The sequence below is a fragment of the Rhinichthys klamathensis genome, unplaced genomic scaffold (genome assembly GCF_029890125.1).
Source record: "Rhinichthys klamathensis goyatoka isolate OS25496 unplaced genomic scaffold, OSU_Roscu_1.1 h1tg000391l_1, whole genome shotgun sequence".
NCBI lineage: Eukaryota > Metazoa > Chordata > Actinopteri > Cypriniformes > Leuciscidae > Rhinichthys > Rhinichthys klamathensis.
Window position 1 is genome coordinate 2,172,520 of NW_026606894.1, and position 27,638 is coordinate 2,200,157.

Here is a 27,638-nt window from a genome sequence, read left to right on the forward strand (position 1 = left end):
GGGCGGAGGACACAGAGGAACAGAGAAAAAGGGGGAGAGAAAGAAAGAAAAGAGCCTGTGCGTGTTTACGCAGGCGGAGTTTCCTTCTTGTGCACCGTTGGAATTCACTGTATCTGTATTTTTTTCCTCGGGATTGCTGGAGGAGAGAGAAGGAGTGAGAAAGCGCCGCCAGCGAGCAGATGTTATAGCTGGACTATCCGTGTTTCCAGCCTGACAATCGAGCGTATCATCTACGAAAATGTGGCAGCCCGCGTCGGAACGATTGCAGGTAAGACTGGACGTCTAATTACTGTAGGAAACGCTTTCGATATCTGTCGTTCATTTTGGAGCCACAGCGTGCAGGCCAACCAATGGGCACTCGAGCTTTTCATCCAGCGAACCTCATTCCACCTAACCCTCCATTTATCAGATAAAATGCTACACTGGCGCTTTGTGGCTCTTCAACTTTTCCTCTGAAGCTCTGAGGTTCTGGACTGCTGCTGCTGGGAGCCTGCTCGCAAAATAGAGCTTGAATAGTTTTAACAGTTCTTTCTGAACCATATCATGTCGTTCCAGACCCAAGGCCATTTCATAGCATTGGTGAGTCTGTTTGCAGTCTTTGAAATGGCTTTGTTGTGCTGGAACTCGCTGTACTTCTGAGATTCCTCAGGATGCGTTAAAACAGGACTCGTTCTTCCGGTGCGTTTGCTCGTTTTAAAGCACCAGGGGCCCCGATCAAGGAAGACCAGGGGCCAGTTGCATAAACACAGCCACTATGTTAGTACTGTGTGTGACCACTGACCAACTAATCTGTCTAACTTTTGGGATTCAAATGAGACCAATCTTTCTTTTTATGTAACCGACTTAAAAAGCAGTGTTAAATAAAATAATTGATGACTTGCTTGTAATGGTAGAAGCAGTTTATGTAACTGGGCACTGGAGTTTTAAAATTGTGATTTCCAGGCCTGAAGAAGTCGTAGAAATTATTAAAATGTGTAAAAGTCATGGAAAGTCCAGACGATTACAAATTCCCTGCTGAAAAGCCAAAGCTGGTTTGTTGGTTTAAGCTGGTCTCAAGTTCTGGGTGTTTCAAGCTTGTGTTCTGCTGATCTTCCAGCCTAAAGTTCCTATAAAACCAGCAAATCAGCCTTAAGGGATAGTTCACCCAAAAATGTTAATTCTGTCATCATTTACACACCCTGAAGGTTTTCCTGAACGCAAAAAAAAAAAGGTATTTTGAAGGTAAAATATCCGTAACTAACCAAACAGTTGATGGGCCCCATTGACTTTCATAGTAATTTTTTGTTTTCATACTATGGAAGTCAATGGGGTCCATCAACTGTTTGGTTACCCATAATCTTCTAAATAAATTCTATTGTGTTCAGCAGAAGAAAGAAATGAATACAGGTTTGGAACAACTTGAGGGCGAGTAAATGACAGAATTAAAAATTTTGGGTGAACTATCCCTTTAAGGCCCGTTCACACTAAGAATGATAACTAGATTAGCATCCACACCAACACAATATTATTCTATTTATTATAAGCACTGCAGAGCAGTTACTTTGTCTGCCGCTTTAAATGCTTGAGCTTTTTAATTCTGATTGGCTGTCAATATTTTTATCATTGGAAAAAAATCATTGCGAAAGTGATTCCAATGATATTGGTCTCCTGTGCTGTTTTCTTTTTAGTTGTGGTGTTGAGCACTCTGCTATTCTCTGATATTTCAAACAATCTTTATCTGTATCTTTCTTGGTGTGAACGGGCCTTTCGTTTTTTTTTTAAGCCTAACTGGGAAATCCAGTTTAAGGTGTGTGCCTATGTTGGAACATGGTATCTGGTTTCTAGCTGGTCCACGTTGGTCATTAACTGGTCATTAACTGGTCTTTAGCTCAGAAACAAACTAGTTACCAGCTGGTCTTACCAGCTTAAAGTGTTTAAGATGGTCTTTGAAGCATGGGAGCTGGTCAGCCTGCTAATGCTTGAACTAGCTAATAACCATGGACCAGCGAGAAACCTACCATTTTCCAGAACACCACTACCGGCACAAACTGAATATTATTCCATGGGTTAATCCTTATCCACTAATCAAAAAAACGACTTTAAAGTGCATGGAAAATTCATGGAAATTGGTATAAAAAGGTGTGGCAATCCTGAAGTGCGTATGCGTGACATGGACTTTGGTTATCGTTTAACATTGTACGGCGATGAGCGATAAGTTTTTAGTCGGCGTGTCAAGTAACAGTTCAAGATGCCTGCGTTCAGTACCATTCCATCTAGCTGTTTCAGAACCGGGTTTATACATGCAGCACATCTGGTGACAAGCTGTGCGTCTTGGTTTTTTTGCAGTGTAGCCGTGCAGGTGAGCGACACTGGCATCCAGTTCTTGTGCATAATATTTAGCCACATTTCTCCAAGCATTCGGATTCATCCAGTTAGAAGTCCAGCAGTTACCTGTAAATCTCCCTTTAATAAAAAAGAAAAGTTCACGTCAAGTATTTGTATCTCCTGGGGTGCTGGGCTTCACGTCTCCACTGTTTGTAATATTATCCAGATGTGGAGCGGGACAGACTATGCCAGATGAACTTGCACAATCTTTCCTCACGGAGTTTGGCATGGGGACACTGATTAAATACCATAGTAAACTCTTTTGAATCTACAAAACCTGTTATACGTGGCAAAATGGTTGTATTGAACTACTACAAACGATTTAAAACCATGTAACGACAGCTAGTTTTTATTAATCTCACACAGGTCTGTGCAAAGGGGGTTCAAGATTGAACGTTTTCCTTCCTGAACCAATCAAGTAGATTATAACTGTATTTAATAAGCTTAAGATTGTTTGTCAGAATGGTTGTTAGTTATAAACAATATAATTCATTGTGGTATTTCACTGACTTTTCACATGATTTAAACCAGCCTGTTCCTTATTAGACCACAGTCCATGACCTAAATCCATTCAAGTCCCTGTTTTGAGTTAATCTCCGTTAAAACTTCAAACATGGCAAGTATTTCAGGAATATGCTCACAGCTGTCAGTGGACACCATTATCGTCATAAATAAATCGCATACAAGGGGCCGTTTCTAATGCTTTCTTACTGTACGGTTGAAAGGGTCACGCTATGTACATGTACTTAAAGGTACACTGTGTAGGAATTTCTCCCATCTAGCGGGGAAATTGCATTTTGCTTTTTCAAATGCGTGTTGCAACTACGGTAGCCGTGATGTACCAAGAAGCCATGACAACATATCTTCCAATAGCACTTTATCGAGTTTAACTACATGTTCTGCTGCCTATATAATGAATTACACAACCAAGCAATGAAAAAAAGCTTGTAATTTATACCGTAACATTGACTTACCTGTCGAGAAGAAAGCAGGACTTCAGAATCCCTTTCAAAGTCTTTCTCCTTCATTAGCTCTTTCCACCTGGGAAAAGCTATCCCGATATTTAGCCTCGTTTTTTGAATTCGCCTGTCACGTTTCCTTTTAGATTACATTTTTTGCTTTTTTGGCGACGAGGATTCCTTCTCCTGTGGCTCAGAATAAGCATGATCCTGCGTTATGAAGTACCGTGCAGTGTAGCCTATCAAATTTGCCGGGACAGTGACAAGCGCCTCTCACCGATCTCCTTGTCCGTTTCAGTCACGTGACGCTGGCTCTGAACGAAAACGTGTTGTTGAAACGCGTTGAGGTAGGCTAGTGCTTTTTGTCCCTCTCTGCTATTATAGTTTTTTCAAGATGGCGGAACGACATGGAAGCCTCCTTGGACTTACCCGTCCCATGTAAATAAAGATAAATAATTCTTCGCTTACGAGGATAAGTCAGATCATTGGCAGAGGTGATTTTACACCAATGAGAACATATTTATAAATAAAGACAGTGATTTTAGCTAATAAAATACTTAAAATACACAGTGTACCTTTAAAATTAAAGAGGTCATGACAATTTTTTTGTTAAAGGGTAACTTAACCCTAAAACAACTTTTTTTAGTTAATGATCTGTCAAACTGGGGCTTTATTATTGCTGTTCATTGATTCGAGTCCAGTTTTTGAGATTTGGGTATAAAGTGTTTCACTTCTACAATATATGGTGTAAAAACGTACTGCCCTCTTCAGGTTGAACGGTGGCTACTGCAGTTGAATTTTCCTATTGTAAGTTGTGGTGCCCTGTGATGTAAGCAGGCACCAGCTCACCACGCCCTTGCCTACAGAGAGATGCGGTCTCATGCACGCCCCCCCTCCACTGGGCTCCGCCCACTTTTCCAGCATTTTCCAAATATTGCCAGTGGGTGGAGTCAGGCTCTGACCAGGGGTTGAGTTACCCTTTAATGATTTAAATATGTTCCTCAAGGTTTACTTATAATGTTAATAAATGTGGGAAAACTATTATTTTCAACCCACATTCTGACCCTCTGTCTGAAATGATCCGTTTTTAAGGGGCGGCTCCTTGTCAGCAAACGGCCGCTGTTATGATTGGCTAACGTCATTGCATAGGAAACAGTATCAACGCCCATTCGCTATTGCACGTTGAAAGTGTTCTGAAAACATTACCCATATAAAACTGTAATTTACAGACAAAGCGTTATGAAATCATTTACTAACGGTTTGTGATGCAGTTGCTGTCAGATTCAATACAAACAAAAGTTTATTTGCGAACTCTCCATTACACTGTGAAGGTTCTTTCACTCTTCCATTTGTCCTGTTGTCGATGTGTGGATGTGTCAGAAACTGAACGTGCATCTGTATACTGTATCCAGTGTAGACTGAGTCAGTGATTATAATGGGTTACATTAGCTTTTGACGCAACACACATCCAGTGCAGACAGCGACTGAATGTCAGTGGGCGGGGCCTATGGTGCGATGATGTGTAACTATTCGTCGACGTCTTGCTCTGGAGGCAGTCTTATGTAAATGTGTTTGCCTGTGTGATGTCACAAAATCACGTCAGTCAATATCCAAATGAGCTGTTTTTGGAGCTTGATCAAATAACAACATCATAACATCATGACAACTTTTCTAACACCATTCATTTAAAACTATCAGTGTTTCCAATTAGTTGAAACATCAGCATACAATATTGCACTAACATGGTCAGATTTGGATTTCCATGTGTTCACATGTGCCGCGAAACACATTCATCTGCAGAGTCGAAGCACAACCAAAACAATGTTCTTCTGCAAAATGCATACAGTTTTGTTTTGTAACCGCAAAAGTTACATAGTGGACATTTAAAGACTGCTGATACGATTAGGATTTGGGGTGAACTCTTTTATAATCTCGTTAAAAAGAAACTGGCTTTAGTAGGATTCAGTGTATTCCATGGGATGTTTTAAGAGCATTACATTATGGAGATTTGAATCCGATGGGATTATACCATCAAACACTGCAATCAGATCTCATGATGTAACAATAGGATCTCATATCTTATAATAGCCAAAGTATAACCAGCGATATCTTGGCCGTAGTTGAAGAATACATTAGCATTAAGAGTTTTGTCCTCTTACAGCACCCCACCCAGCGTTAACCCCACTTTTTTAGATCTCAACAGTTCAAGAACCACCCTCAAGATCCAGTTGTTTTTTAGTAGACCCTTGTGGTTCAGTGACTATATGCAGACCAGCTTGTACTGGTGTTTTCACACTTTCTTCATTTCGAAATAAGACCGAGCATGTTCTCACTCGGATCTGAGAAGGAATGTAGTAACTGTGGTTTAGTACTCTGAAAACTGTGAAATGTTTATGAAAGGAATATTCTGGGTTTAATAAAAGATAAAGGGTTAGTTCACCCAAAAATGAAAATTCGGTCATTAATTACTCAACCTCATGTTGTTCCAAACCAAAGAATTTCGTTCATCTTCGGAACACGAATGAAGATATATATGTGAATTAATAAAAGGCTAAATGCAATCTGTTCATCATAAAGCGATCGAGTCTCTTTAGAAAATGTGGTCTAAAACCGCTCAATTCATATGGATTAGTTCAAACTTTTTGAACAAAGTGTCAGTCGCGTAGCTGTCAATAGAGGGACCGAAAACGAACAGATACCATCAAAAAGATCTTCATTTGTGTTCCAAATATGAATGAAAGTCTTATGAGTTTGGAACGACATGAGGCTGAGTAATTTTTGGGTGAACTATCCCTTTAAGCTCAACTGACAGTATTTGTGGTGTAATGTTGACTATCACATAAAAAAAATGGGCTTTTGTTTTTTCGAATGGGGACGATTTTTGGTGGAAACTTACACCTTTATGAATGCACTTCCATGCATGAATATGCACATACTGTACATACTTCCTCTGTTAACATTTGTGTATTATTTGTGTTGTAAAGTTCTTGCCATTTTTATGATTTTTTAGGTGTTACGTTCTGATGACAAAGTTGTAAAATTAGCTCTAACATTAAATGGTTAGTAAGTGATTTTTTTTCCCCCACACTAAACTTGTTATGTTGGTTGTCTTGTGGCTATAATGTTTGCTGATTGGTTCCATTCACCTCAAATATAAGTACATCACTTTATCCTTACTTTTTTTTTTTTTTTTTTTTACTAAGAAAAGGTGCAATGAGTCTAAATGAATTTTTCTGGTAAATAAATATCCCCCAAGTGAATTTATCTTAAATTGTATTGAATCCAGAATATTCTGGGTTCAATACAAGTTAAACTCAATCAGCTTGAGGGCTTGAGTGAAAAAGATACTTTTTGAGGTTTTGAGACCAACACATTCTTCAGATCACTCCTAAATTGCGGTCTAACATAATACAGAACGTTCTGACCGGTGTAATCTCAGTGTTGCACAAACACACATTCTTAGCACCATAGATCAGGGCATCAGCGCTTCGCTGTGAGTTTCACTGTGATTTCTCAGTACTTTCCCATCAGTGATCCCAAAGACGACCCAGTACAGTTGTACCAATGCCACCCTAGTGCCTGGCAGTGGGCTGATGTTGCAGTTAACAAAGAGATTTCATTGATTTTCAGACAATGCAAATAAATAAGAAACCAATTCTCGAGCCGTCCGCACACACAAACACTCGTGTACACCAATTCCTTCCCAACGCACTTTTCTCAAAACGCAGTGAAGCACTCTGTGTCCGCTGCATGGTAACCATGACTACCAGCAGGCTCTCTCTTTGTGGCGTTTCCATGGTAACGGGCATCGCTGTGTTGATGGCGATGCTCAGTCTCATTCTCTTCTCTCCCCTTCTGTGATCTGGAACCATTCTGGTGTATTCTGTGTTTATGGTCCTGAAACTCAGATCGGGCTCCAGATCTGTCCTTTATAATCGGGATGATCATTTTGCAGTCATAACAACTGAAAGATGACTCCACTATTAAAAAAAAAAGAAGAAAATTACAAATTTACTCCCCCTCATGTCGTTTCAAACCCACATGACTTTTCTTTTTTTTTTCTGCAAAACACAAAAAGAGAAAATCTGAAAGCTGTTTTTATTATGCAACTCAAGCTTTCAAGCTTCAAAAAATGTTGCAGAAGCACCATTTAAGTGATTGGTTTGACTTGTTGTGTTATATTCAAAGTTTTTGAATATAACAAGTCATATGATTGACTCCCGGACGAAGGCTTGTATGCCGAAACGCGTCGGAGTGTTTTAATAGTGTTGATTATGACCAAGCCATATAAAGGCTTTTTAACTTTTCTAAACAGAGTGCCTTGGATGTTCCTGATGATTTCTACATGTTTTTTCTATCCAAAGAGCACCTCAAACTTATTCACTTGAGTCCAGGAGGCGCTTCTCTACAGACATTTGTTTAAGTCATATGATTGATTTGAATAAGGAACAGACTTAAAGGGATAGGATAGTTCACCCAAAAATTAATATTCTGTCATTTACTCACACTCAAGTTGTTCCAAACCTGCATGAATATGGGTAACCAAACTGGACCAGGGTCCCATTGACTTTCATAGTATTTTTTCCCCCCATACTATTGGAAGTCAATGTAGCCTATGAACTGTCTGGTTACCCATATTCTTCAAAATATCTTCTTTTGTGTTCAGCAGAAGAAATAAATTCATGCAGGTTTGGAACAACTTTAGAGTGAGTAAATTATGAACTATCCCTTTAAATTCAAGCGGTTAGTGAGTTATAAACTTCTGCTCCAGTGAGATGTTAACCGGTGACACTGGGTCATCTCAGTGAGTCAGTGAGCTGAACACGACATGCGGGCGAGAATTTCCATTTGTTGTTGGGGAACTATTATTTTAGATTTTGCTCGTGATCAGTTTGGTTGGCTAAGCCAGAATTATAATCATGTTGCAATGCCCAAACCAGCATAAATTTAAATTATGCCCACATTGCAAATGATGCCAACATTGATTTATTTTTTTCCCGTAAATAAAATGTCATATTTGTTGCAACAGATGCAAGAAGTTCTTCTTTCCCTTCCTACCTAGTCATCATTATTTTCTGTTAACACTTAAATTTCATTTCCCTCTAAATTCAAAGTGTGATGCACTTCTGTATTTGTTAAGAGAGATCACTAGACAAAGGCAGACTGCATTGAGTAGAAACTAAAGCAATATTTCCAGATTTGATCCATTTATTGAAAGCAACATAGGTTTAATATTTCATGTCCCGTGACAAGGGCATCACTAGACATCCACGGCTTAGCTCTAAATCAAATTGCAAAACTAATTACAAATGCAAATAGTTATTTTTTCAGGACTTCTAATAATACTACTGTACATAAAATTGACTAAAGTTGAGTTCAAAATCTCAAAGAATTGAGTCCATTTGCGTTCTCAAATATTCAATTAATTTTTAATGGGAGGGTGCAGTCCAGTCTCAGCTTGTCAGAGCTACCTTGATTTTTGACTCATAAATAAAACGTTAATTTACTAAAACAATCCGGTCTATCCGGAAAGACGCCCCTGTTAGCCGCTAGTTCCCTGTCTGTCCCATTACAAAATTGCTTGTAGAAATTTCCATTCCACCTTGTTCCAGTGTTTGTAATCATTATAAGTGAACTGAAGTGAACCCACCCTCAAAGTAAAAAAAAAAAAAAAAAAAAAACTTCAGTCTTTCTGTAGTTTGTTCGCATGGAGAGGAGAGATTTGGGTTTGGCATTTGTATGAAGTATGTGTTTTTGGGTGTTCTTTAAAGGATTAATTGAGAGAACTGCAGCACAATATGGCCTTATTCTGTTACAATGCAGAGTTTCCAAGAATATCATTTGGTTTCTGTGTGTGTGTTGAGTGAGTTTAGGATAAACCACAGAGATGTCTGTCTGTCATTAGCTTCTCTGTAGTGTCTGGCAGGACTGTCCTGACCTACAGGGTCCACAGAGAGCTTAAGCCGGGGTATGTGTGCGTGCGCAATCGCACCTGAAAAATATGTGAAAATGAATGTGTTTTCATTTATTTTATTAGTGTGTGTGCGAGAGAGAGAGTGGTTTGTTTGAGTGGTCTCTTTGCGTCAATGCTGCTTGACATTGATTGGTGTTTTTAGGAAGGTGGGAGGGGCCAGCATTGCCTTTGAGGTTTTCCGCTGCCATTGGCATCTTCCCACGCCATTTTTGACGGTCTTTTGAATCCTGTGGCACCACCAATGGCAGCACGGGACCTCCTACGTGTCTGTCCTGACTTGGCCCTGGCAGGTCCATGTGAAACCCAACACAGACCCTCATAAAGTTATATGCACACCCCGACAGGCACCCACACTGGAACTTACGAGCTTTGTCTGGACACACTCTCAATCTTAGCAACCTACCATTGGCGTGTATACATACCATCTCTGTGTGAAATTCGGCTTTTAAATGGGCCAATAAATCGCCTTTGGAGAGCAACGGGCATTCTTCGAATCACTGAGCTGCAGGAAAATGACAATGCTGATTGGCTGATGGCACCACAAGAATACCAAGACCAAATAATACAATGTGAAAGTAGTAGTGCAGCTTTGCACATTCAGTATTTTAAAATCAACGTACCTAAACAAGTCAACTAATCTGTTTTATTAGAAAGTATCCAGATCAGACACATTAACGTGAAAAAATAGCTATACGCTTCGAATTAAACAGGATGCAGTTAAGTTTAAGTAAAAAAAAAAAAAAATGTAACTAAAAGCCATTATAAACTTTTTCCCCACCAGCGCTTTTGAAAAGAGTTGCCTGCCAGTGCAAGCTTTTTTGATCATTTTCACAAAAGTTTCATGTCCCACAGAATATTTTATTGTTTGAATATCTGAACATGCAATATATCAAAATATATCATATAGCAAAATAACCCGTTTTATTTTAGCTTTATGCATTTTTTTTATCAACTCTTGAATGAAGGTACGTTTCATAAACAAAGCAACATTTTGAGCAAAAACCTGAGAAAATCACATTTTTGTCAAAGACTATGGGCCCTATTTTAACGATCTAAAACGCAAGTGTCAAGCGCAAAGCGCAAGTAGCTTTGTGGGTGGATCCTGGCGCTGTTGCTATTTAACCGGCGGGATAAATGACTCTTGCGCCTGGCGCAAATCTAAAAGGGGTTGGTCTGAAGTAGCTTCATTATTCATAGGTGTGGTTTGGGCGTAACGTGAAATAAACCAATCAGAGCGTCATCTCACATTCCCTTTAAGAGCAGGCTCGCTTGTTCTAAAGCGGATTCCTATTATAACGGCGGATTTGCCAGGCGCGCGCCAGGAGCGGTTCACAGCCGAGGAGAGCAACGTTCTTGTCAGGGCCGTAAAACACAGAGAAGTGACATTGGGGATGGAGAAACCCACCCAAATTAACTTCTGTTAAACAGGCGTATGATAATTTGGGTAAATGTGTAAGCTACATGTATGCTTTTATAATAAATTGTCTATCTAATCTATCTAATCTAGTATCTATCTGTCTGTCTATCTATCTGTCTATCTATCTGTCTATCTATCTGTCTATCTATCTGTCTATCTGTCTATCGTATGATTTGCAAAAATGAAAACTGCTGCTTAGATGAGAGAATCAAAGTGTATGCGTTGTGAATGTGCACACGCTACATTGATTATGGCCAAGCATGCACCCTTAAAATAGCATACTGAACAACGCGCAACTGACTTTAGACTAGTTTTTTTCTGGTCAGTGGCGCAATTGTTTTATGGAACAGCAAAATAGCAAAAGGGATTGTTTGCGCCGGAACACGCCTCCTTTTTTGCGCTGAACCGCCCAGGGAGCGCAAGTTCATTTCCTAGTTTAGCGACGTGCTTCTGTGGAGGGAAAATCGCGCTTTGCGCGGGTGCAAAATAGGAATGATACATGCGTCGGTGTACAAAGTCAATTGCGCTGGGTGCAAGTCAAGATAGGGCCCAATGTCTGGATCGGATTCAGAACGATGATCAAAACACAGATGGAGTCGATCGAGTCAAAGCTTCACAGTCCTGTAGCTCGTCCTGGGTCGACATTTCGTTCGGTAACGTTAGGGGGTTTTGATTTATATGCTGTTTAATGTTCATGATCACGATATTTTAAATATGGATTTGCTTATGCTATCGTTTGTTTCTGCTTCTTCTTCACATGTCTTTTGATTTGGAGATTCTGTACTCAGAAGATGTGTCATAGCGCCCCCTACAGTATAACAGTGAAAACATGGAAAGAGTTAAAATACTTTATCTATGTAGTGAATGACTAGATGATCATTGAAACTTACAGGGGGAATTTTCGAAAACAAGTTTGGACCAAACAGTTAAAGTTTGAAAACATTGGCTAAATCATTGTCAGGATGGGTACAAATGTCCCCGAAGATGAGTGGAGACGGCAAACTCGCTTTGTAGTTCAGTCGTGGAAGTCATTAAGTCAAGGCTTTTGGCGGCAGAACAGTGTTTTGAATTGTTGCCGATATTGGCAGGCATTGTAAAGACTGTTGCATTTAACTCAAAATATTCCTTTAAGGGAAAAGACTCTGTTTATGTGATTCTGACCTATATTTTTGGGTCCAAATTGCTGAGGAAGGTCGCCAGAAGTCAGCTAAATTTGTGTGCGTATGAAATATGAGGCTTGTCAGATGTAATCAAGCTGATAGCCGCCAGAGATCTGCCTGAACCGTTTCCATTGTCTCGCTGCCTCGCTAACTCACTCCAGCTCTCTCATGTTTTTCTCTTTCTGTCTCTCTGTGTGAGTGATATATGAATAACCAGAGACACTCCTGGTCTTGTTAAACCCATCATTGCAAGACAGACCCACGAACAGGCGTATAATGTGTTAAACACTGACATAGTTAGGTCCGTCCCTCACCCACACACACAACAGGCAGGGCACACACATTTATACATGCTTCACTACCCAGCCATTTAGTTCAAATTTGATAAGTTAATTCACCTACCTTTATTGAACGCACAAATAAACACTGCGTAATTTTGTGTATTTTGAATTTGTGCATGTATGTTTGTTTGACGTAGACCTCACAGAAGTAGATTAGATTCCATCTTATCTTACATTCTTAACAGATACTTAGTCTACGAAAGTAACTTTTTTTTTCAACAACTTTTATTATGACTGGTAACTGCTACTTATTCAACTTTATTGACAAATTTACCAATCTAAAGTTAAACTGTATTGTTTCTTCCACTGTAGAATATATTTTTATTTGGTCTGACGATTTTAATTAATTCATTTTTGAATTGAGTTAAAAACTTTTTTGTTGTTTTTATTAAAATTAAGTTTTACTTCAAGATTTGGCCACCCTTTTATCATACTAGAGCATTTGTTGTTGGACACCCTTTATTCACACCTCGGTCCCCTTGTGGACATCGGTCCATTTGGCACTAATACACATGTTGGCACTCATGTTGATGACGCAAATGTGCCAAATAATGAAATCAAACTTGGATTCGGACCCAGTGATAAAGCAAGTGTGAACTTCAGTGATTGCCAGCCCTGTTCCCAGAGGTCCCACATCAATACACATTTTGGATATGTCCCTTATTTGACACTATTTTATTTAGGTTTTGAAGTCACTGATGAACTGATGAGAACAATCAGTTAGGTGTGATTCGGTACTTTTGGGCAGGAACATGTTTGGGAACCACTAGCTTAATTCATTGTCAGGGTGGCATTGTGCAGCATATGAGTCACTAAAGATTGTGTGGAGACAACAAACTCAGGGCATCAGTGGTTCAGGTGTGGAAGTCATTAAGTGAAGCTCATTGGCAGATGATTGGGCCAAGAACAGTGTTTTGAATCGAATTGCAGAAGAAATTGGCAGGCATTGTGAAGACCTCAGCAGAGAGATAATGTAAGAAACATTTTGGAGGTTCAAAATAAGTCTAGCGACAGCATTTTGGTGTGCTGGGAGATGGAGGACATGGACCCTAGTAAGAGTAGAAGCCATTTTTAATGTGAATAAAGATTATGCTGTGAGAGAGATAGAAATATAGTCTGTTGACCGTATATCTTTAGATTGACAGAATGTCTTTCTAAAAAACTTTCATTAATAAACAAGAAACTATGGAAAACATGAGAAATTTAACCCTCTGGGCCTGGGGTTGTTCGGCCCAAATGGACCCGAAGCATTTAAATAATTTTTTTTTTTAAATCATAGCTTTATCGGAATGGTCCGAAATTTGGTGACTTTGTTGGTACTTGGTATATGAACACCCAAAAAAATTGGGGACAGGATTTGAATAGTCTAAGTGGTTGTAAAAAAAAGTGTCACACTCAGGACCTTCGGGTCCAAATGGAGGTCCAAATGGAGGTCCAAATGGAGGTCCAATTTTTGTGCGTACAATCTACAAATCAGCCACGATCCAGAAAAAAAGCACACAACAGTGAAGGGGTGAATCTATAAAACATCAAGAGTGCAAAACAGACACGTCCACACACACACACACACACACACACACACACACACACACACACACTAATAAATTCAGATTACATATGGGTTTTGAATTTTTAAAATGCTCAGTTTGTCCACCAGATGGCATCCATCTCATTTCAAAAATTACTTTCATGAGGCCTAGGCTTGACTCTAAAATGAAATACAGCTTTAAAAAAAAATATATATATTATATTCAATGGGGAAAAAATGGGTCATAATTATTGCATTAATATGAATTATAAATCATTTTTATTTTTGAAATTATCTCAAAACATCAAAAAAGAAAAGAAAAAATATTATAAAAAACAAGTAAAAAAAAAAAAAAAAAATTATGTTTTTTTTTTTAAATATGAATCCTGCCCTTTCCCGACCCGAACACCCCAAGTGTGACTGTTAAACGAACAACCCCAGAGGGTTAAAAGAGCACAACAGTACAGGGGTGTAACGGTACACAAAAAGGTTGTGTGTGAGTGTGAGTGTGAGTGTGAGTGTGAGTGAGAGAGAGAGAGAGAGAGAGATTTTTCGTTTGTTTTTTCAGACGAACTTTTGGAAACGATAAAGTTATCATCTCTGTGTAAACTACAAAACAAATTGGTGAAAAAGGTGATGTCATGCGCATGCTTATAACGTGTTCAGTCTACAGGTGTGTTTTTTGTTGTTGTTTTTTTTACAAAGTGACATTGCCAACTACTGGCCTGGCATGCATACTGCAGCATTTTTAGTGTTTATGGATCTGTGTGAACAAGGATAGTTTTGATAACATTGGTGTCTGTTCGCGAAAACGCAAAGAAAAAACGGTAACACTTTATTTTACAGTGTCCTTGTTACATATGTTACATGTACTTACCATAGTAATAACAGTAAATTATGCATAATTACATTTACATGCAACTAACCCTCAACCAAATCCTACCCTAACCCAATAGTAAGTACATGTAGTTGCTTAATATTACTCAGTGCTTCAATATATAATTACACTGTAACAATGACACCTTAAAATAAAGTGTTTTTAGTACATCATTGTCGTGTAAACGTTCCATAGTTTGAAATACAGCAAGTGAATTTAAGCATCACAACATTATAATATACACTATGCAAAATGGATATTCGTTCATTTTACGATTATCAAATATGACTGATAAATAAAATGGGAGCTTTCTAGTTTTGTTGTCGCTTGTTACATGCAACATCTGAATAATGGAGATGTTTTGTGAGCTCTTGTTTTTGCTGGCCACCACAAACAGAAGAGAAGCTGTGGATCTGGTCACTTAAAACTTAATAATTTACAGAAATGAGCATCCAGTGTTCAAGTAAATTGAGAAAATGTGCCTTCCTGAAATGAGGATGTAACTCTGAGAATGTCCCCCTCTTTCTCAGAAACACTCTCTTTCTCTCTAGAGAGGAAAGCTTCGCTCTGTAGGAGGTAAAGTTTGGAAAACAATCTCTTATTTCAGGAAGGCAAGTTTAAGGTCGACATAACAAAAAGTTTGAATTATCAGTGTTTTAGAAGATGCGTTTTGTTATGACTTTACAGAAACAGACAGACATTATTTGGTACATGCAAGGACAAGGAGCAAGGACATGACAATGACATTTAAACACAAACTCATGCAGTTTTTCATGGAAGACGTCCATCTCTCCAGTCTTCTGTAGGGCTGGGTATCGTAACAAAATGTTCGGTACCGATACCGATACCGATACCTTGACTTCGATACCGGTTCCTGAACGATACTTTTTTCGATACCAATTTTATGTAACCAGGTTTAACAATATAACATTACCTAAATTTTTTTTCAGTTTGTTGACTTTTTTACACTCATATTTTGAGTATGTAAAAAAGCACCAATGCTAAAGTTTTCTATGTTTCCTAATCATTTAACAACATGTATTTTTTACTTCAATGAGCTCATCGTTTCTGCTTTAACTTAATGCATTAATTAACGATGAAACTGAATGAAAATTAATTGAAATGCTTTACACTGTCACCTCTGATAACAGATCACTCTAAATTGTAATTTAGACATGCATTTTCTGTAAAGCTGCTTTGAAACGATATGTATTGTGAAAAATGCTATACAAATAAATGTGAATTAAATTAAATATAGGCTACTGGGGGGCGGGATATATACCTGCACGTGAAGCTTGCAGCAAAGCACTGGCAAAAGTATGATTATGGATGTGGAAACAATAGCAAGGAGATATTTTAATTATTTATTAATGAACAAGTGTTTACTAATGGTGTGTTCACACCAAACGCGAATTTAATTATTTGTGCGAGTAGATTACATACATAGTCAATGCAAAGACGCGAATAGACGCATCATTCGCGCCGGGCGTCGCGAATTGGGTGACGCGTTTGCCGCGAACGTCTTCCGCGCAAGTTGAAAAATTTGAACTCGAGCTGAAGATTCAAGCGTCGAACTAGACGCGATAGACGCGTATTTGACGCTCTATTCGCGTTCGATGTGAACACCATTACTCTCAAGTGTATTTTGTGCGCTTCAGTGCCTAGATTTACCGTGTTGCCGGTCTTGGCAGCAATGATCTTGTCGAAAATATTGCATCGCGTGCATCTGGCATCGAGTCTGGCACATGACATAGGTACACTTTGGATCATTTCCACATATTTTCTATCTATCTGGGTTGGGACGCACGCTTACACACACACACACACACACACACTGCAGCCTCACGTGCGACGAGCCGCGTCTCTGGGCAGCCGCGTAAACTAGTGTTTTTCCGCCACAGCCAATCATGCTGCATGCTTATTGTTTCACTGACGTTGACGAGATTAACCACTTAGGTACCGAAATGTGGTACCGAAAAACAAGACATGTTTCGATACTCGGTAGTATCGAGGCAATTCGGTCGGTACCTAAAAAGTACCGAACTCGGTACCCAGCCCTAGTCTTCTGTTGAATAAGCTGTAAATAGAGTCGGGTTCCTACAGTCTTTTGACTTCCTGACTGAGAATAAAAATGAAACACAGTGAAAATATTATGAATAAAATTCCAGATTTATTTCAACATCTCGCCCTCCCCTGAACAGACCTCCCTTTATTTCTCTCTCTCTCTCTCTCTGTGTTTTTTTTTTCTCTCTGCCTCTCTCTTTATTCTTTTATCCTCAGACCACAGGAATGTTTCTTTCTCTCAGAAAGTTGTAAAGTGCTGATTCTGGGCTCAGGGTGCATTTATACATGTGGCTCGGTTCCTCTCTCTCACTCAATTCACCCTCTTTCCCATATTCTATAAATCTCCACTTTCTTCTCTCCCTTCAAAATCCTCTATCATCTATGACTATAACTCAGATGAGTCAGATTCAGATGAATCTGAACGCCCGTCATTCACCAACTTCTAAACCCTGCCCCATAAATCTTTGTTTAGTTTGTTTTGGCTAACTTTGCTGTCAGCTACCGATAAGAGTGTAGTACTCTCCATTTAACACATTTTACCATGTTTAAATTAAGTGTGATTCAGGGGCAAATGACTCTTTTGCACTGGTTCTTTTTAGTGAATCAATTGCTATGTTTCCATCCATCTATTTGTATGCACATTTTGGAATATCGCATGAAAAACTCCAAGATGCGCATAAATTCACTGTCATATCATTTTTCTTTCAAATTCGGTAAGAATAAATGAGCATAGATTACGATGAAACACACATTTACAGAATAAATCCCTCGACACACACACACACACACACAAAAAACTAAAAAATCACGTGACTGCCTCAACAGATGATGTGATTGGATAACTGGACTAACTAGCAGACCAATCTCATTGCACAGCATTTCAAATGTTGGTTTGTAGTCATATATGATGTTCAAAAAAGCCACAGTGGCTTCCACGATTCCAGCAACTTACATTTTTATTTCACGTATTTTGCACTAATTTAACAGGAAGTGATGATTTTATACTCTTGAACACATGGGATGGAAACGGTGCTATATTCGCAAATGTTTTGTGTGATATTCCAAAGTTACATTTCTTGCAACTTTGGATGGAAACGCACAGAGCTGTCACATATTGTATTTATTAAATATAAATACTCTTACTCTTACAAAATAAGAGTGGTCTGAAAGAGACGGACGTCTGTGTAATATCACACAAGTGTGCCATAAACTTTATGGAGTACCTTGGATGTTATGCACAAACATTTCATTCATCCGTCCTGGTTGTGGAAGTGGTGTTTTATAAGTTTAAACAGAGGCACCTGTGAAGCTGTACTTTTTAAACAACGTTCAAACTGTGGCCTAAACTGAGATGTTCTGTTTTTCAGCATTTACAGACAATGCTTAAGACCAAACTCAACGTGCTGACGCTGCGGAAGGACCCGCTGCCTACGGTGATCTTTCATGAACCCGAAGCCATCGAGCTGTGTTCCACCACACCTCACAACAAGAACCGCGCACACACGGGATATAAGGTACAGAACCTGCTGATCTCTGCCATCCACATTCAAAGAGTAGATTTTGAAGCATCTGAAATCTGAATTAAAGAATGGTCACTCCAACTTTTGCTGAAAGCCATTTGCATTCATTCACGCCCAAAGAATGATTAATCCTCAGTGACAAATAAGAGTATCCTGTGATAAAGACAGTGAAAAGGACAAATCTTTTTTTAAAATCTTGTTTAAAATGCATGTACATATTCTAAGGCCCCATTCACACTGCATGGTTCAAGTGACCCAAATCAGATTTTTTTTCCTCTCATGTGGCACAGATCGGATATGACCCATGAATGTGTAAGCAGGAAAAAAACGCATGGATTCTGATTTTCTCAGATCGGATTCAGGCCTCACTCATATGTGGTAATAAATCGGATATGAATCGGATACGTGCATTTGCGTGTGCCATGTAAGCAGACAAATCGGATATTCCCCAGTAAATGCGAGTCGTACGTCATTAAAAAAGTGACGTCAACTCAGGTGGACACCACCAACTGAGATCACATGACTTATTATAGGCGCGATCGAGGACGAAGGATACACACAGTGGAGCAATGCGGAGGTTTCATGTCTTTTGAGTGTTTAGGGCGAGCAAGACAGTGACAGTGCAAGCAAAAATGCAGAGTTATTACAGAAATAAATCCGTGTTTGAAGACATTTCACGAGATATGGGGAGGCACGGTTTTAAGCACTCGTGGCTACAGTGCCACCGTAAGATAAAAAGCTTAATGACTTTTAAAAATATTGTGGAAAGCAAAACACTGGATAATTTTATTCGCATCTGCATCCATTGTATTTCGTGCTGTTTTACTTCCTTTTCCGGGTCAGAACGTCTACATTTGGTAGTTCCAGCAGTGTATAGTGTAAATGCAAAAATCGGATACGGGTCACTTTTAAAAGATGATGAAAATCGGATATAGTCAGAAAATCGGATTTGGGCATCAAGACCTGCAGTGTAAATGCAGCCTTAGAAATGTATTCATGTTGGTTTCATGTGGTTTTGAAAAAAAGTTTAAATTTAACGTCATGTGGTGCACCATCATCATCAACCAAGAAAAAGCTAATAAAAGGTTTTTTTTTTCCACCTTACGCCTAGGTGTGGCGATCTTACCAAAATTTCATATCACTATCTTACAAACAATCACAATCTGAATCGCGCTCTTCCCAATTTTGAGATGTACTATTGAGAATATCCAGACAAGCCTATTGACTTCTCTATATGCACAATTTAAAACACAGTATTGCATTAAACAATCAGTCGTTAAAATAGTCATTAAACCCTGGATGTTGACGGGTATATTCTTTAAAACACTGCATAGTCTTCACTGTATGAATTAAATATACACTCACCTAAAGGATTATTAGGAACACCATACTGTGTTTGACCCCCTTTTCACCTTCAGAACTGCCTTAATTCTACATGGCATTGATTCAACAAGGTGCTGAAAGCATTCTTTAGAAATGTTGGCCCATATTGATAGGACAGCATCTTGCAGAATGTGAAATATATATATTTTTAAATAAATACAGATTTTCTTTATCCAAATAGAAAAACGTAGAAAGTACCGAGATATATATTGTATATCGCCATTTAACCAAAAAATACCGAGATATGATTTTTTGGCCATATCGCCCAGCCCTACTATTTAATAAGATTTTCTTTTCAAGAATGTCATATTTTAATGAGTCATCTTATTCATTCTTCTTCATCATGATATTAGAATAATTGTATCATCCTGACATTTTTTACTTTTTGCCTTCCAAAAACATCAAAATGTACATTTTTAATGCACACGTTCATTTTCTTTAAAAGAGTATTATTAAATAAATATATAGATCTGGAAAGAAAAGCATCATGTAATTGACCTTATTTTTGAACGTAAAAGAGATGCTCCACAATGACCCACATAAGACCAAATATCTAAATGGGTTTACTGAGAGTAATGGTGTGAGTTTGGCCGGGTCGGTCTGTTTGGAAAACAATATTTTTGAAGTTCCATTCAGTGTCACTAATAGCGTACCAATGACACGCTGCTTGACGCATTTGGACACAGCCATGTACTTGTGTTGGTCCATCTGTCCTTGCAGAATATGCAATGACATGCATGTATTGAAAAGGAAGAACAGCCGAATAATACATAAGCTAAAAATATAGAAAATCTCTCATGGATATCGGCCTACTAAAGAAGCTGCGGTGTTGTTGCCATGGATACCTCAGCATCCATTCATGGCAAAGTGCTGGCTAAGACAAACACAGCATCCCTTCTCTGTCTGTCTATGTGTTTGTCACGCTCCTTCCACCTCACTAGCGTTTCTCTTTCTTTCTTTGTCTTAAAAGCTGTAGAGCTCCGGCATAATTTATGCCAGATTTCTAACATTAAAGGAATAACTGTGGGCACATATTTGCGCTCCGTTGAAAAATTTCACATATTTTCATCTGTGTATTTTAACATGGACCTCAGAGAATATAAAGCATCTGGCCTACACTAAACTCACTCACACACACTCGACCACAAGCGTGTCTACAGTTTTGGGTGTAGACCGGTTTTATAATGATTCGCAGTTTTCTTGAAATGGCAAAAGCCGTTTTAGCCGGTGTGCAGTCGGATGATCTAACAGACCACGTGTTCTTGCAGGAGAGTAGCTGTTCGAGAGAGTTAGTGATAGAATGACAGACAGAAAGAACGACCTAATCATCCTTTGAGGCCCTTTGATTATGTAACAACTCAACAAAGCTAGTCTACACGCTGTTTCCATGGCGATCGGCTCCGCTCTGTGTGTGTGTGTGTGTGTGTGTGTGCTTCTCTCTAGGCATACATGAAATGTCTGCTCTGTTTAAACCAGTGCTATATTAGTATCATTGAGATAATATTATATATATTTTTTTTTATACAATTTGAATTAGTTTTTATTTTTTTGTTTTCACTTTAATTTTAAAATTTTAGTAACTTTGTTTGGTGTTTTTGTCTTTTTTTTATTTTTATATATTTCAATATGTTTTCATTTGATTTAATTTTTAATTTTAGTAACAATTTTTTTTTAATGGTTTTAGTTAAGTATAATATGGATTAAACCCATTTCTCTTTTAATTTTCTCTTGGTTTTTTTGTTCCTGTCCTTATAGTGATAGTTCACCCTAAAATGAAAATGAAGTCATCATTTACCCACCCTGGTGTTGTCATATGCCCTTCTTTTTTTTTCTCGTACGGTACTGTATAATGCCATCCGCTCCAGCAACGAACGCAACCCAGAAAAACTATCGATATGTATTTTTGCCAATAACCGACGGTTCCAGCAATCAGTTATCAGTGCCGATTAATCACCAAAACCGATCAATTGGTCAACCACTACTTTAGATCGGGCTCGATATTTGTGTAACGGCTGAGTTTCACAACAAGATTCTGTTCAGATTGTTGCTGTGCCATGACGCAAATGTCGTAATAGTGCAACTTTGAGAATGAAACACATATTTTTCCAGCATTATTTTTTGAGTCCTGACAAATTTCGAAAAGCAATGACGCACGAAATTGAGCTTGTATAGCTATTAGCATCTGCGTTCACATACGTGTGTGTGTGGAGAATGTGTCTGGACTTCAGCATGTAGCAACACTAAGAGAGGGTGACTCATAGCATGAGTGTTTGTGTTTGTACTAGCGAATCGTCATTTACATGCTTTTTTGTGAGAAAGTGTGTTTGGTAAGAGTGTATTTATGTGTATGTTAGTTAGTTCTGTATGTTTGTGAAAGCCTTCATTATGGAGTCAGAGGTAAAAGATTCATTCAGTGTTTACAAAGTCTGTGCTGTTTACACACACACACACACACACACACACACACACACCTTCTGTTAACAGACATAGTCACACACACACACACACACACACACACACACACACACACACACACACACACACACACACACACACACACACACACACACACACACACACACAGACCAAATATAGTCAACACTTCCCCTCAGAACAAACTTTCTCTGGCTTAAGCAGCAGACAAACGCACTCTTTCACATACACACGTGTGTGTGTGTGTGTGCACATGCCCTCATCGTACAGCTGCGGCCGTCAGGGGACACATGCGCCTCTCATTCTGGAGTCAGGCAGAACATTAACATCCCGCTCTAGAATGCCAAGCTGGTGAAGAATTCCTTTTTTCTGAATTACACATGGAGTCTTGAACGGCAGTTGTCGTTTGATACGCTGCCCCCTGCTGGACGCATGAATCAAAAGCCAGGGTTATAAGAATGTGCACTGGAAAATTGTGTTGTTTCGTGACGGATTTTCATGTATTTATTGGTGCTATTTATTAATTGGTCTCTATAAAGTAGGGCTGGGCAATGTATTTAATTGATATATGTAATTATGCACTTTTTATGTTGCCGTTGTGTGCAAAAACTTCTACTTTCCTACAATCAAGTTGTAAAAAATGTTTTATACATGTTATTTTAAATACACTAATTTTAAAGTATTGAACAAGTATTTAAAAACTTAATTTTATTTACGTTGTTTAAGGGTAAAGAATGTTATTTAGATAGTCACACACCATTGGACAAGGCAAAATAAATTTTTTGGAATTTAAGAATGAGTTTTGTCATAATAAACCATTTAAAATATGATTCTTCTGGAATAAAACACATTTTTTGAAGTAAATGCATTAACATCAAGAATATTTGATGAAATGGCTGAAGAAATTGTTATTTCTAGCTATAACACCCGGCCCTCGGTATAAAATAGTAAACAAGTGAATCACACACATCGTGAGTAATTGTGGCCACATGTTGCATAACAGTGTTCCACAAACAACATTGTTTCTCCTTGTACTTTGTGTGTGTGTGAATGTGTGTGTGTGGTTCAACTGTGCATGCAAACCCACTGTGTGGAAATATGATATTTTGTTGATTTACAATTCACAAGTGTGTTTCATAGGCCACCGTATTTGCATATTATTACTGTCCTGATGTCAGATGAATGTATTGCGCAATATTTGCGACTTCGAGAGCTGTGTATCAGACATCTGGAAGAGCTGCTATAATGTTGGAAAGCTCTCGGTCGCCTGCGGAGGAAGAGGACGGAGAGATGAATGAGCGCTCTGTTGCTGTCTAGACTCTGTGGTGACTGAGAAGCATCAATCTGCTTCAGTGTTTGATGATTTCTCACAGTTTCCACCTGAGGTGCACACACACACACACACACACAGTCCCACCCAGGAACAGACATAAAGAATGACTTGACGAAAGAGTGAGGATCAGGATGATTATAGTTTTTAAAAGTACACCCCTTTTTATTATTATTTTGATTTTATTTTGGATTTAATCAGGTTTTTATTTTACGCGAAATACTTCCTGGTGTTATTCTGAACAAATCACCTGTGCTGGTGGTTATTCCAAAGAAGTTTGTTGTTGTTGTAATCTTTAGTCAAAACATATTTGCTCTAAACTTGCTCTTCTTCTTTTAAAGTGTATCTAGTCTGTTAAAAGTGCAGTTTCAGTTCATGTTTTTAAAACGATATTTCTGCCATTTTATTTGTCAGCCATTTTATTTGTATTTTTTTATTTTTTTTTATCCATCCAAAAATGTTTTTGTTAATACACACTACCGGTCAAACGTTTGGGGTTGGTAAGATATACACTCACCGGCCACTTTATTAGGTACCCCATGCTAGTAACGGGTTGGACCCCCTTTTGCCTTCAGAACTGCCTCAATTCTTCGTGGCATAGATTCAACAAGGTGCTGGAAGCATTCCTCAGGGAGTTTGGTCCATATTGACATGATGGCATCACACAGTTGCCGCAGATTTGTCGGCTGCACATCCATGATGCGAATCTCCCGTTCCACCACATCCCAAAGATGCTCTATTGGGTTGAGATCTGGTGACTGTGGAGGCCATTTTAGTACAGTGAACTCATTGTCATGTTCAAGAAACCAATTTGAAATGATTAGAGCTTTGTGACATGGTGGAAGTAGCCATCAGAGGATGGGTACATGGTGGCCATAAAGGGATGGACATGGTCAGAAACAATGCTCAGGTAGGCCGTGGCATTTAAACGATGCCCAATTGGCACTAAGGGGCCTAAAGTGTGCCAGGAAAACATCCCCCACACCATTACACCACCACCACCAGCCTGCACAGTGGTAACAAGGCATGATGGTTCCATGTTCTCATTCTGTTTACGCCAAATTCTGACTCTAACATCTGAATGTCTCAACAGAAATCGAGACTCATCAGACCAGGCAACATTTTTCCAGTCTTCAACTGTTCAATTTTGGTGAGCTCTTGCAAATTGTAGCCTCTTTTTCCTATTTGTAGTGGAGATGAGTGGTACCCGGTGGAGTCTTCTGCTGTTGTAGCCCATCCGCCTCAAGGTTGTGCGTGTTGTGGCTTCACAAATGCTTTGCTGCATACCTCGGTTGTAACGAGTGGTTATTTCAGTCACTGTTGCCCTTCTATCAGCTCGAACCAGTCTGGCCATTCTCCTCTGACCTCTGGCATCAACAAGGCATTTCCGCCCACAGAACTGCCGCTCACTGGATGTTTTTTCTTTTTCGGACCATTCTCTGTAAACCCTAGAGATGGTTGTGCGTGAAAATCCCAGTAGATTAGCAGTTTCTGAAATACTCAGACCGCCCTTCTGGCACCAACAATCATGCCACGTTCAAAGTCACTCAAATCAACTTTCTTCCCCATACTGATGCTCGGTTTGAACTGCAGGAGATTGTCTTGACCATGTCTACATGCCTAAATGCACTGAGTTGCCGCCATGTGATTGGCTGCTTAGAAATTAAGTGTTAACGAGCAGTTGGACAGGTGTACCTAATAAAGTGGCCGGTGAGTGTATATATATATATATATATTTTAAATATTTTTATCTGCATTTATTTGATCAAAAATACTGTAAAAAATTGTGAAATGTTATTTCAATTTCAAATAACTATTTTCTATTTTCATGTATTTTAAAATGTAATGTATTCCTTTGATGCAAAGCTGAATTCCTCAGTGTCACATGATCCTTCAGAAATCATATGCTGATCTGCTGCTAAAGAAACATTTCTGATTATTATCAATGTTGAAAACAGTTTTTTGCTGCTTAATATTTTTCTGGAAACTGTGACACATTTTTTCCAGGATCCATTGAAATAGAAATATTTGTAACATTATAAATGTCTCTCACTTTTGATCAATTGAATGCGTCCTAGCTGAATAAGAGCATTGATCTTACTGACCCCAAACTTTTGAACGGTAGTGTACTTTTATTTTTTTTAACCAACAGTATTTGCACAGTTGTTCTTGTTGTGGTAATAGTGTTCATTTAGGATAATAAGGCTTAATGTTATCCATCAGGTATTGGGAAACACACACACACACTCTCTCTCTCTTGCTGCCTCATCTGTTAGTCATAGTGTAGTGAGGGTCTTCTTTCAAGTCTAATGTTTTCCAACACTTCATCCAGAAGAGAACACTCATCCTCTCTTTCTCTCTCTCTCTCTCTCTCTCTCTCTGATGTAAATCGTTTTCAGAAGAGAAGAGATATTACTGGCATTTCCTCTCCCGGCTCGCAGCAAGGCCTCATCTCTCTGTTTCAGACACAAGAGAAAGAATGAGATTAAGAAAAACCAAACGCATCTGGAGAGAGAGACGGACTATATTAGAGTCGTGTTCATAAGAGGAATGACTTTGCATTCTTCAGTCGGTCTGGTATGAAATTCTCCAACCCAGGACAGCACAGATGTTTGTCCCATTGCTTGTCTTCAAGGTTTGGTCAGTCTGTTAAGCAATACAAACTATTGTGTTTAATTGCATTCTCTAAAGAAGGTTAAAGCAATGGGAAGGAGAGGCGCTGGCCAGAATTAGACCTTGTGGTTGCAGACTAAACAGAATGTCTGGAAGAGGAAAACACACAGCCAGACAAGGTTTTTTGTTTTTTTTCTTCTGTAGTTTCACATTTTCTTCCCAAACTCTTGCCAAAAGCACACCCATTCAAACACATAACAGGTAATTCTCAACTACTCATTTTACTTTCTAACTGATTTGCAAACAACAACTCCAATGACAAATACGAATGTGATGGAAAACCTTTAAAAAGCCAAATCCGTGGAAATGTACTTATGTATTCTTGTTGGTTTCATACGTTTTTGAAATTTTAGTTACACCATTTTCAATCAAAGCTTTGATTTAAGAACACGTGAAGGTTTTTTTTTTTTTTTTTTTTAAATCTATCAGTTTCCTCAAAAATATGAAGCAGCAAAAACTGTTTTCAGCATTGATAATAATAAGAAATGTTTCTTGAGCAGCAAATCATCATATTAGAGTGATTTCTGAAGGATCATGTGACACTGAAGACTGGAGTAATGATGCTGAAAATTCAGCTTTGATCACAGAAATACATTTATTTTTAAAATCTATTCAAATAGAAAACGTTTTTTTTATAAATTGTAATAATATTTCACAATATTACTGTTTTTACTGTAATTCTAATTAAATAAATGCAGCTTTAGTGAGCATAAATTATTAAAAAAAATAAAAAATACATCTTACTGACCCCAAACTTCTAAACAGTAGTGTTTATTTATTTATTTTATTATTAAGATAACTTTCCACATCTTAGTGTTGCAAATATTTTACTCAAAGTTGACAAATCACTACTTGATATGATATCCTTTTGAAGAAATAAATGAGAAATGAAATGCTAGTAAAAATAGAAATACAAACAGACAGTAAACCGGATTCTCAGTAGGGCAAAAAATATGAACATATTCGGTAATAATTAGAGCCAAAATGTACATTGTTTTCAGAATATTTTATTCAAACAAATAAGCAGTCTTTCGTTGTGGGCATTTGCGTGAATCCGTACACAATTCATCTTTTGACGTTTTCTGCTTTCACCAGGTGACCTACCTTGGCAAGGTGACGATTTCCGGCACTCATTTCCTGTCGGGCTGCACAGAGTCGGCTGTGATGGGATTATGCGACACGAAGCGGACGTCTGTCACTCACGACGACTCCATCACCTCCAGCAGCGCCGTCCTGGAAATCCGTCCCTTCCAGGTACGACTGCATCACCAGGACGGGCGAGGAGAGGCCACGGTTGCCATGGACACCTTCCAGGTGGCCCGCATCGCGTACTGCACGGCGGATCACGACACTAGCCCCAACGTGTTCGCGTGGATCTACCGGCAAATCAACGACGATCTGACGTTCCAGATGGACTGCCACGCCGTGGAGTGCGAGAACAAACTAGAGGCTAAAAAACTGGCCCACTCCATGATGGAAGCCTTTAAGAAAACCTTCCACAGCATGCGCAGCGATGGACGCATCCACAAGAGCGGCTCGTCCGACGAGTTCCCCGAGGAGCTGAGCACACCCGACGATGGCTGAGAGGAGGCCGAGGGGTCGGGGGGGAAGGGGA

General features: G+C 38.9%; 1 protein-coding gene across 1 annotated transcript; it reads left to right on the forward strand.

Moving 5' to 3' along the window:
- The first annotated feature begins 2 nt into the window (after positions 1 to 2).
- Positions 3 to 27,638, forward strand: pid1 (phosphotyrosine interaction domain containing 1). Its single transcript, XM_056234204.1, has 3 exons — positions 3 to 268; positions 18,052 to 18,198; positions 27,119 to 27,638. The coding sequence occupies exons 1-3, from the start codon at positions 239 to 241 to the stop codon at positions 27,605 to 27,607; spliced, it is 666 nt and encodes a 221-aa protein (XP_056090179.1). The 5' UTR covers positions 3 to 238; the 3' UTR covers positions 27,608 to 27,638.

Excerpts from the sequence above, each read along its gene's own strand:
- pid1 (XM_056234204.1), top strand. The coding sequence starts at position 239 with ATGTGGCAGCCCGCGTCGGAACGATTGCAG. Across the intron at positions 269-18,051 it reads CCGCGTCGGAACGATTGCAG|CATTTACAGACAATGCTTAA; the intron begins GTAAGACTGGAC and ends TCTGTTTTTCAG. Across the intron at positions 18,199-27,118 it reads GCGCACACACGGGATATAAG|GTGACCTACCTTGGCAAGGT; the intron begins GTACAGAACCTG and ends TGCTTTCACCAG.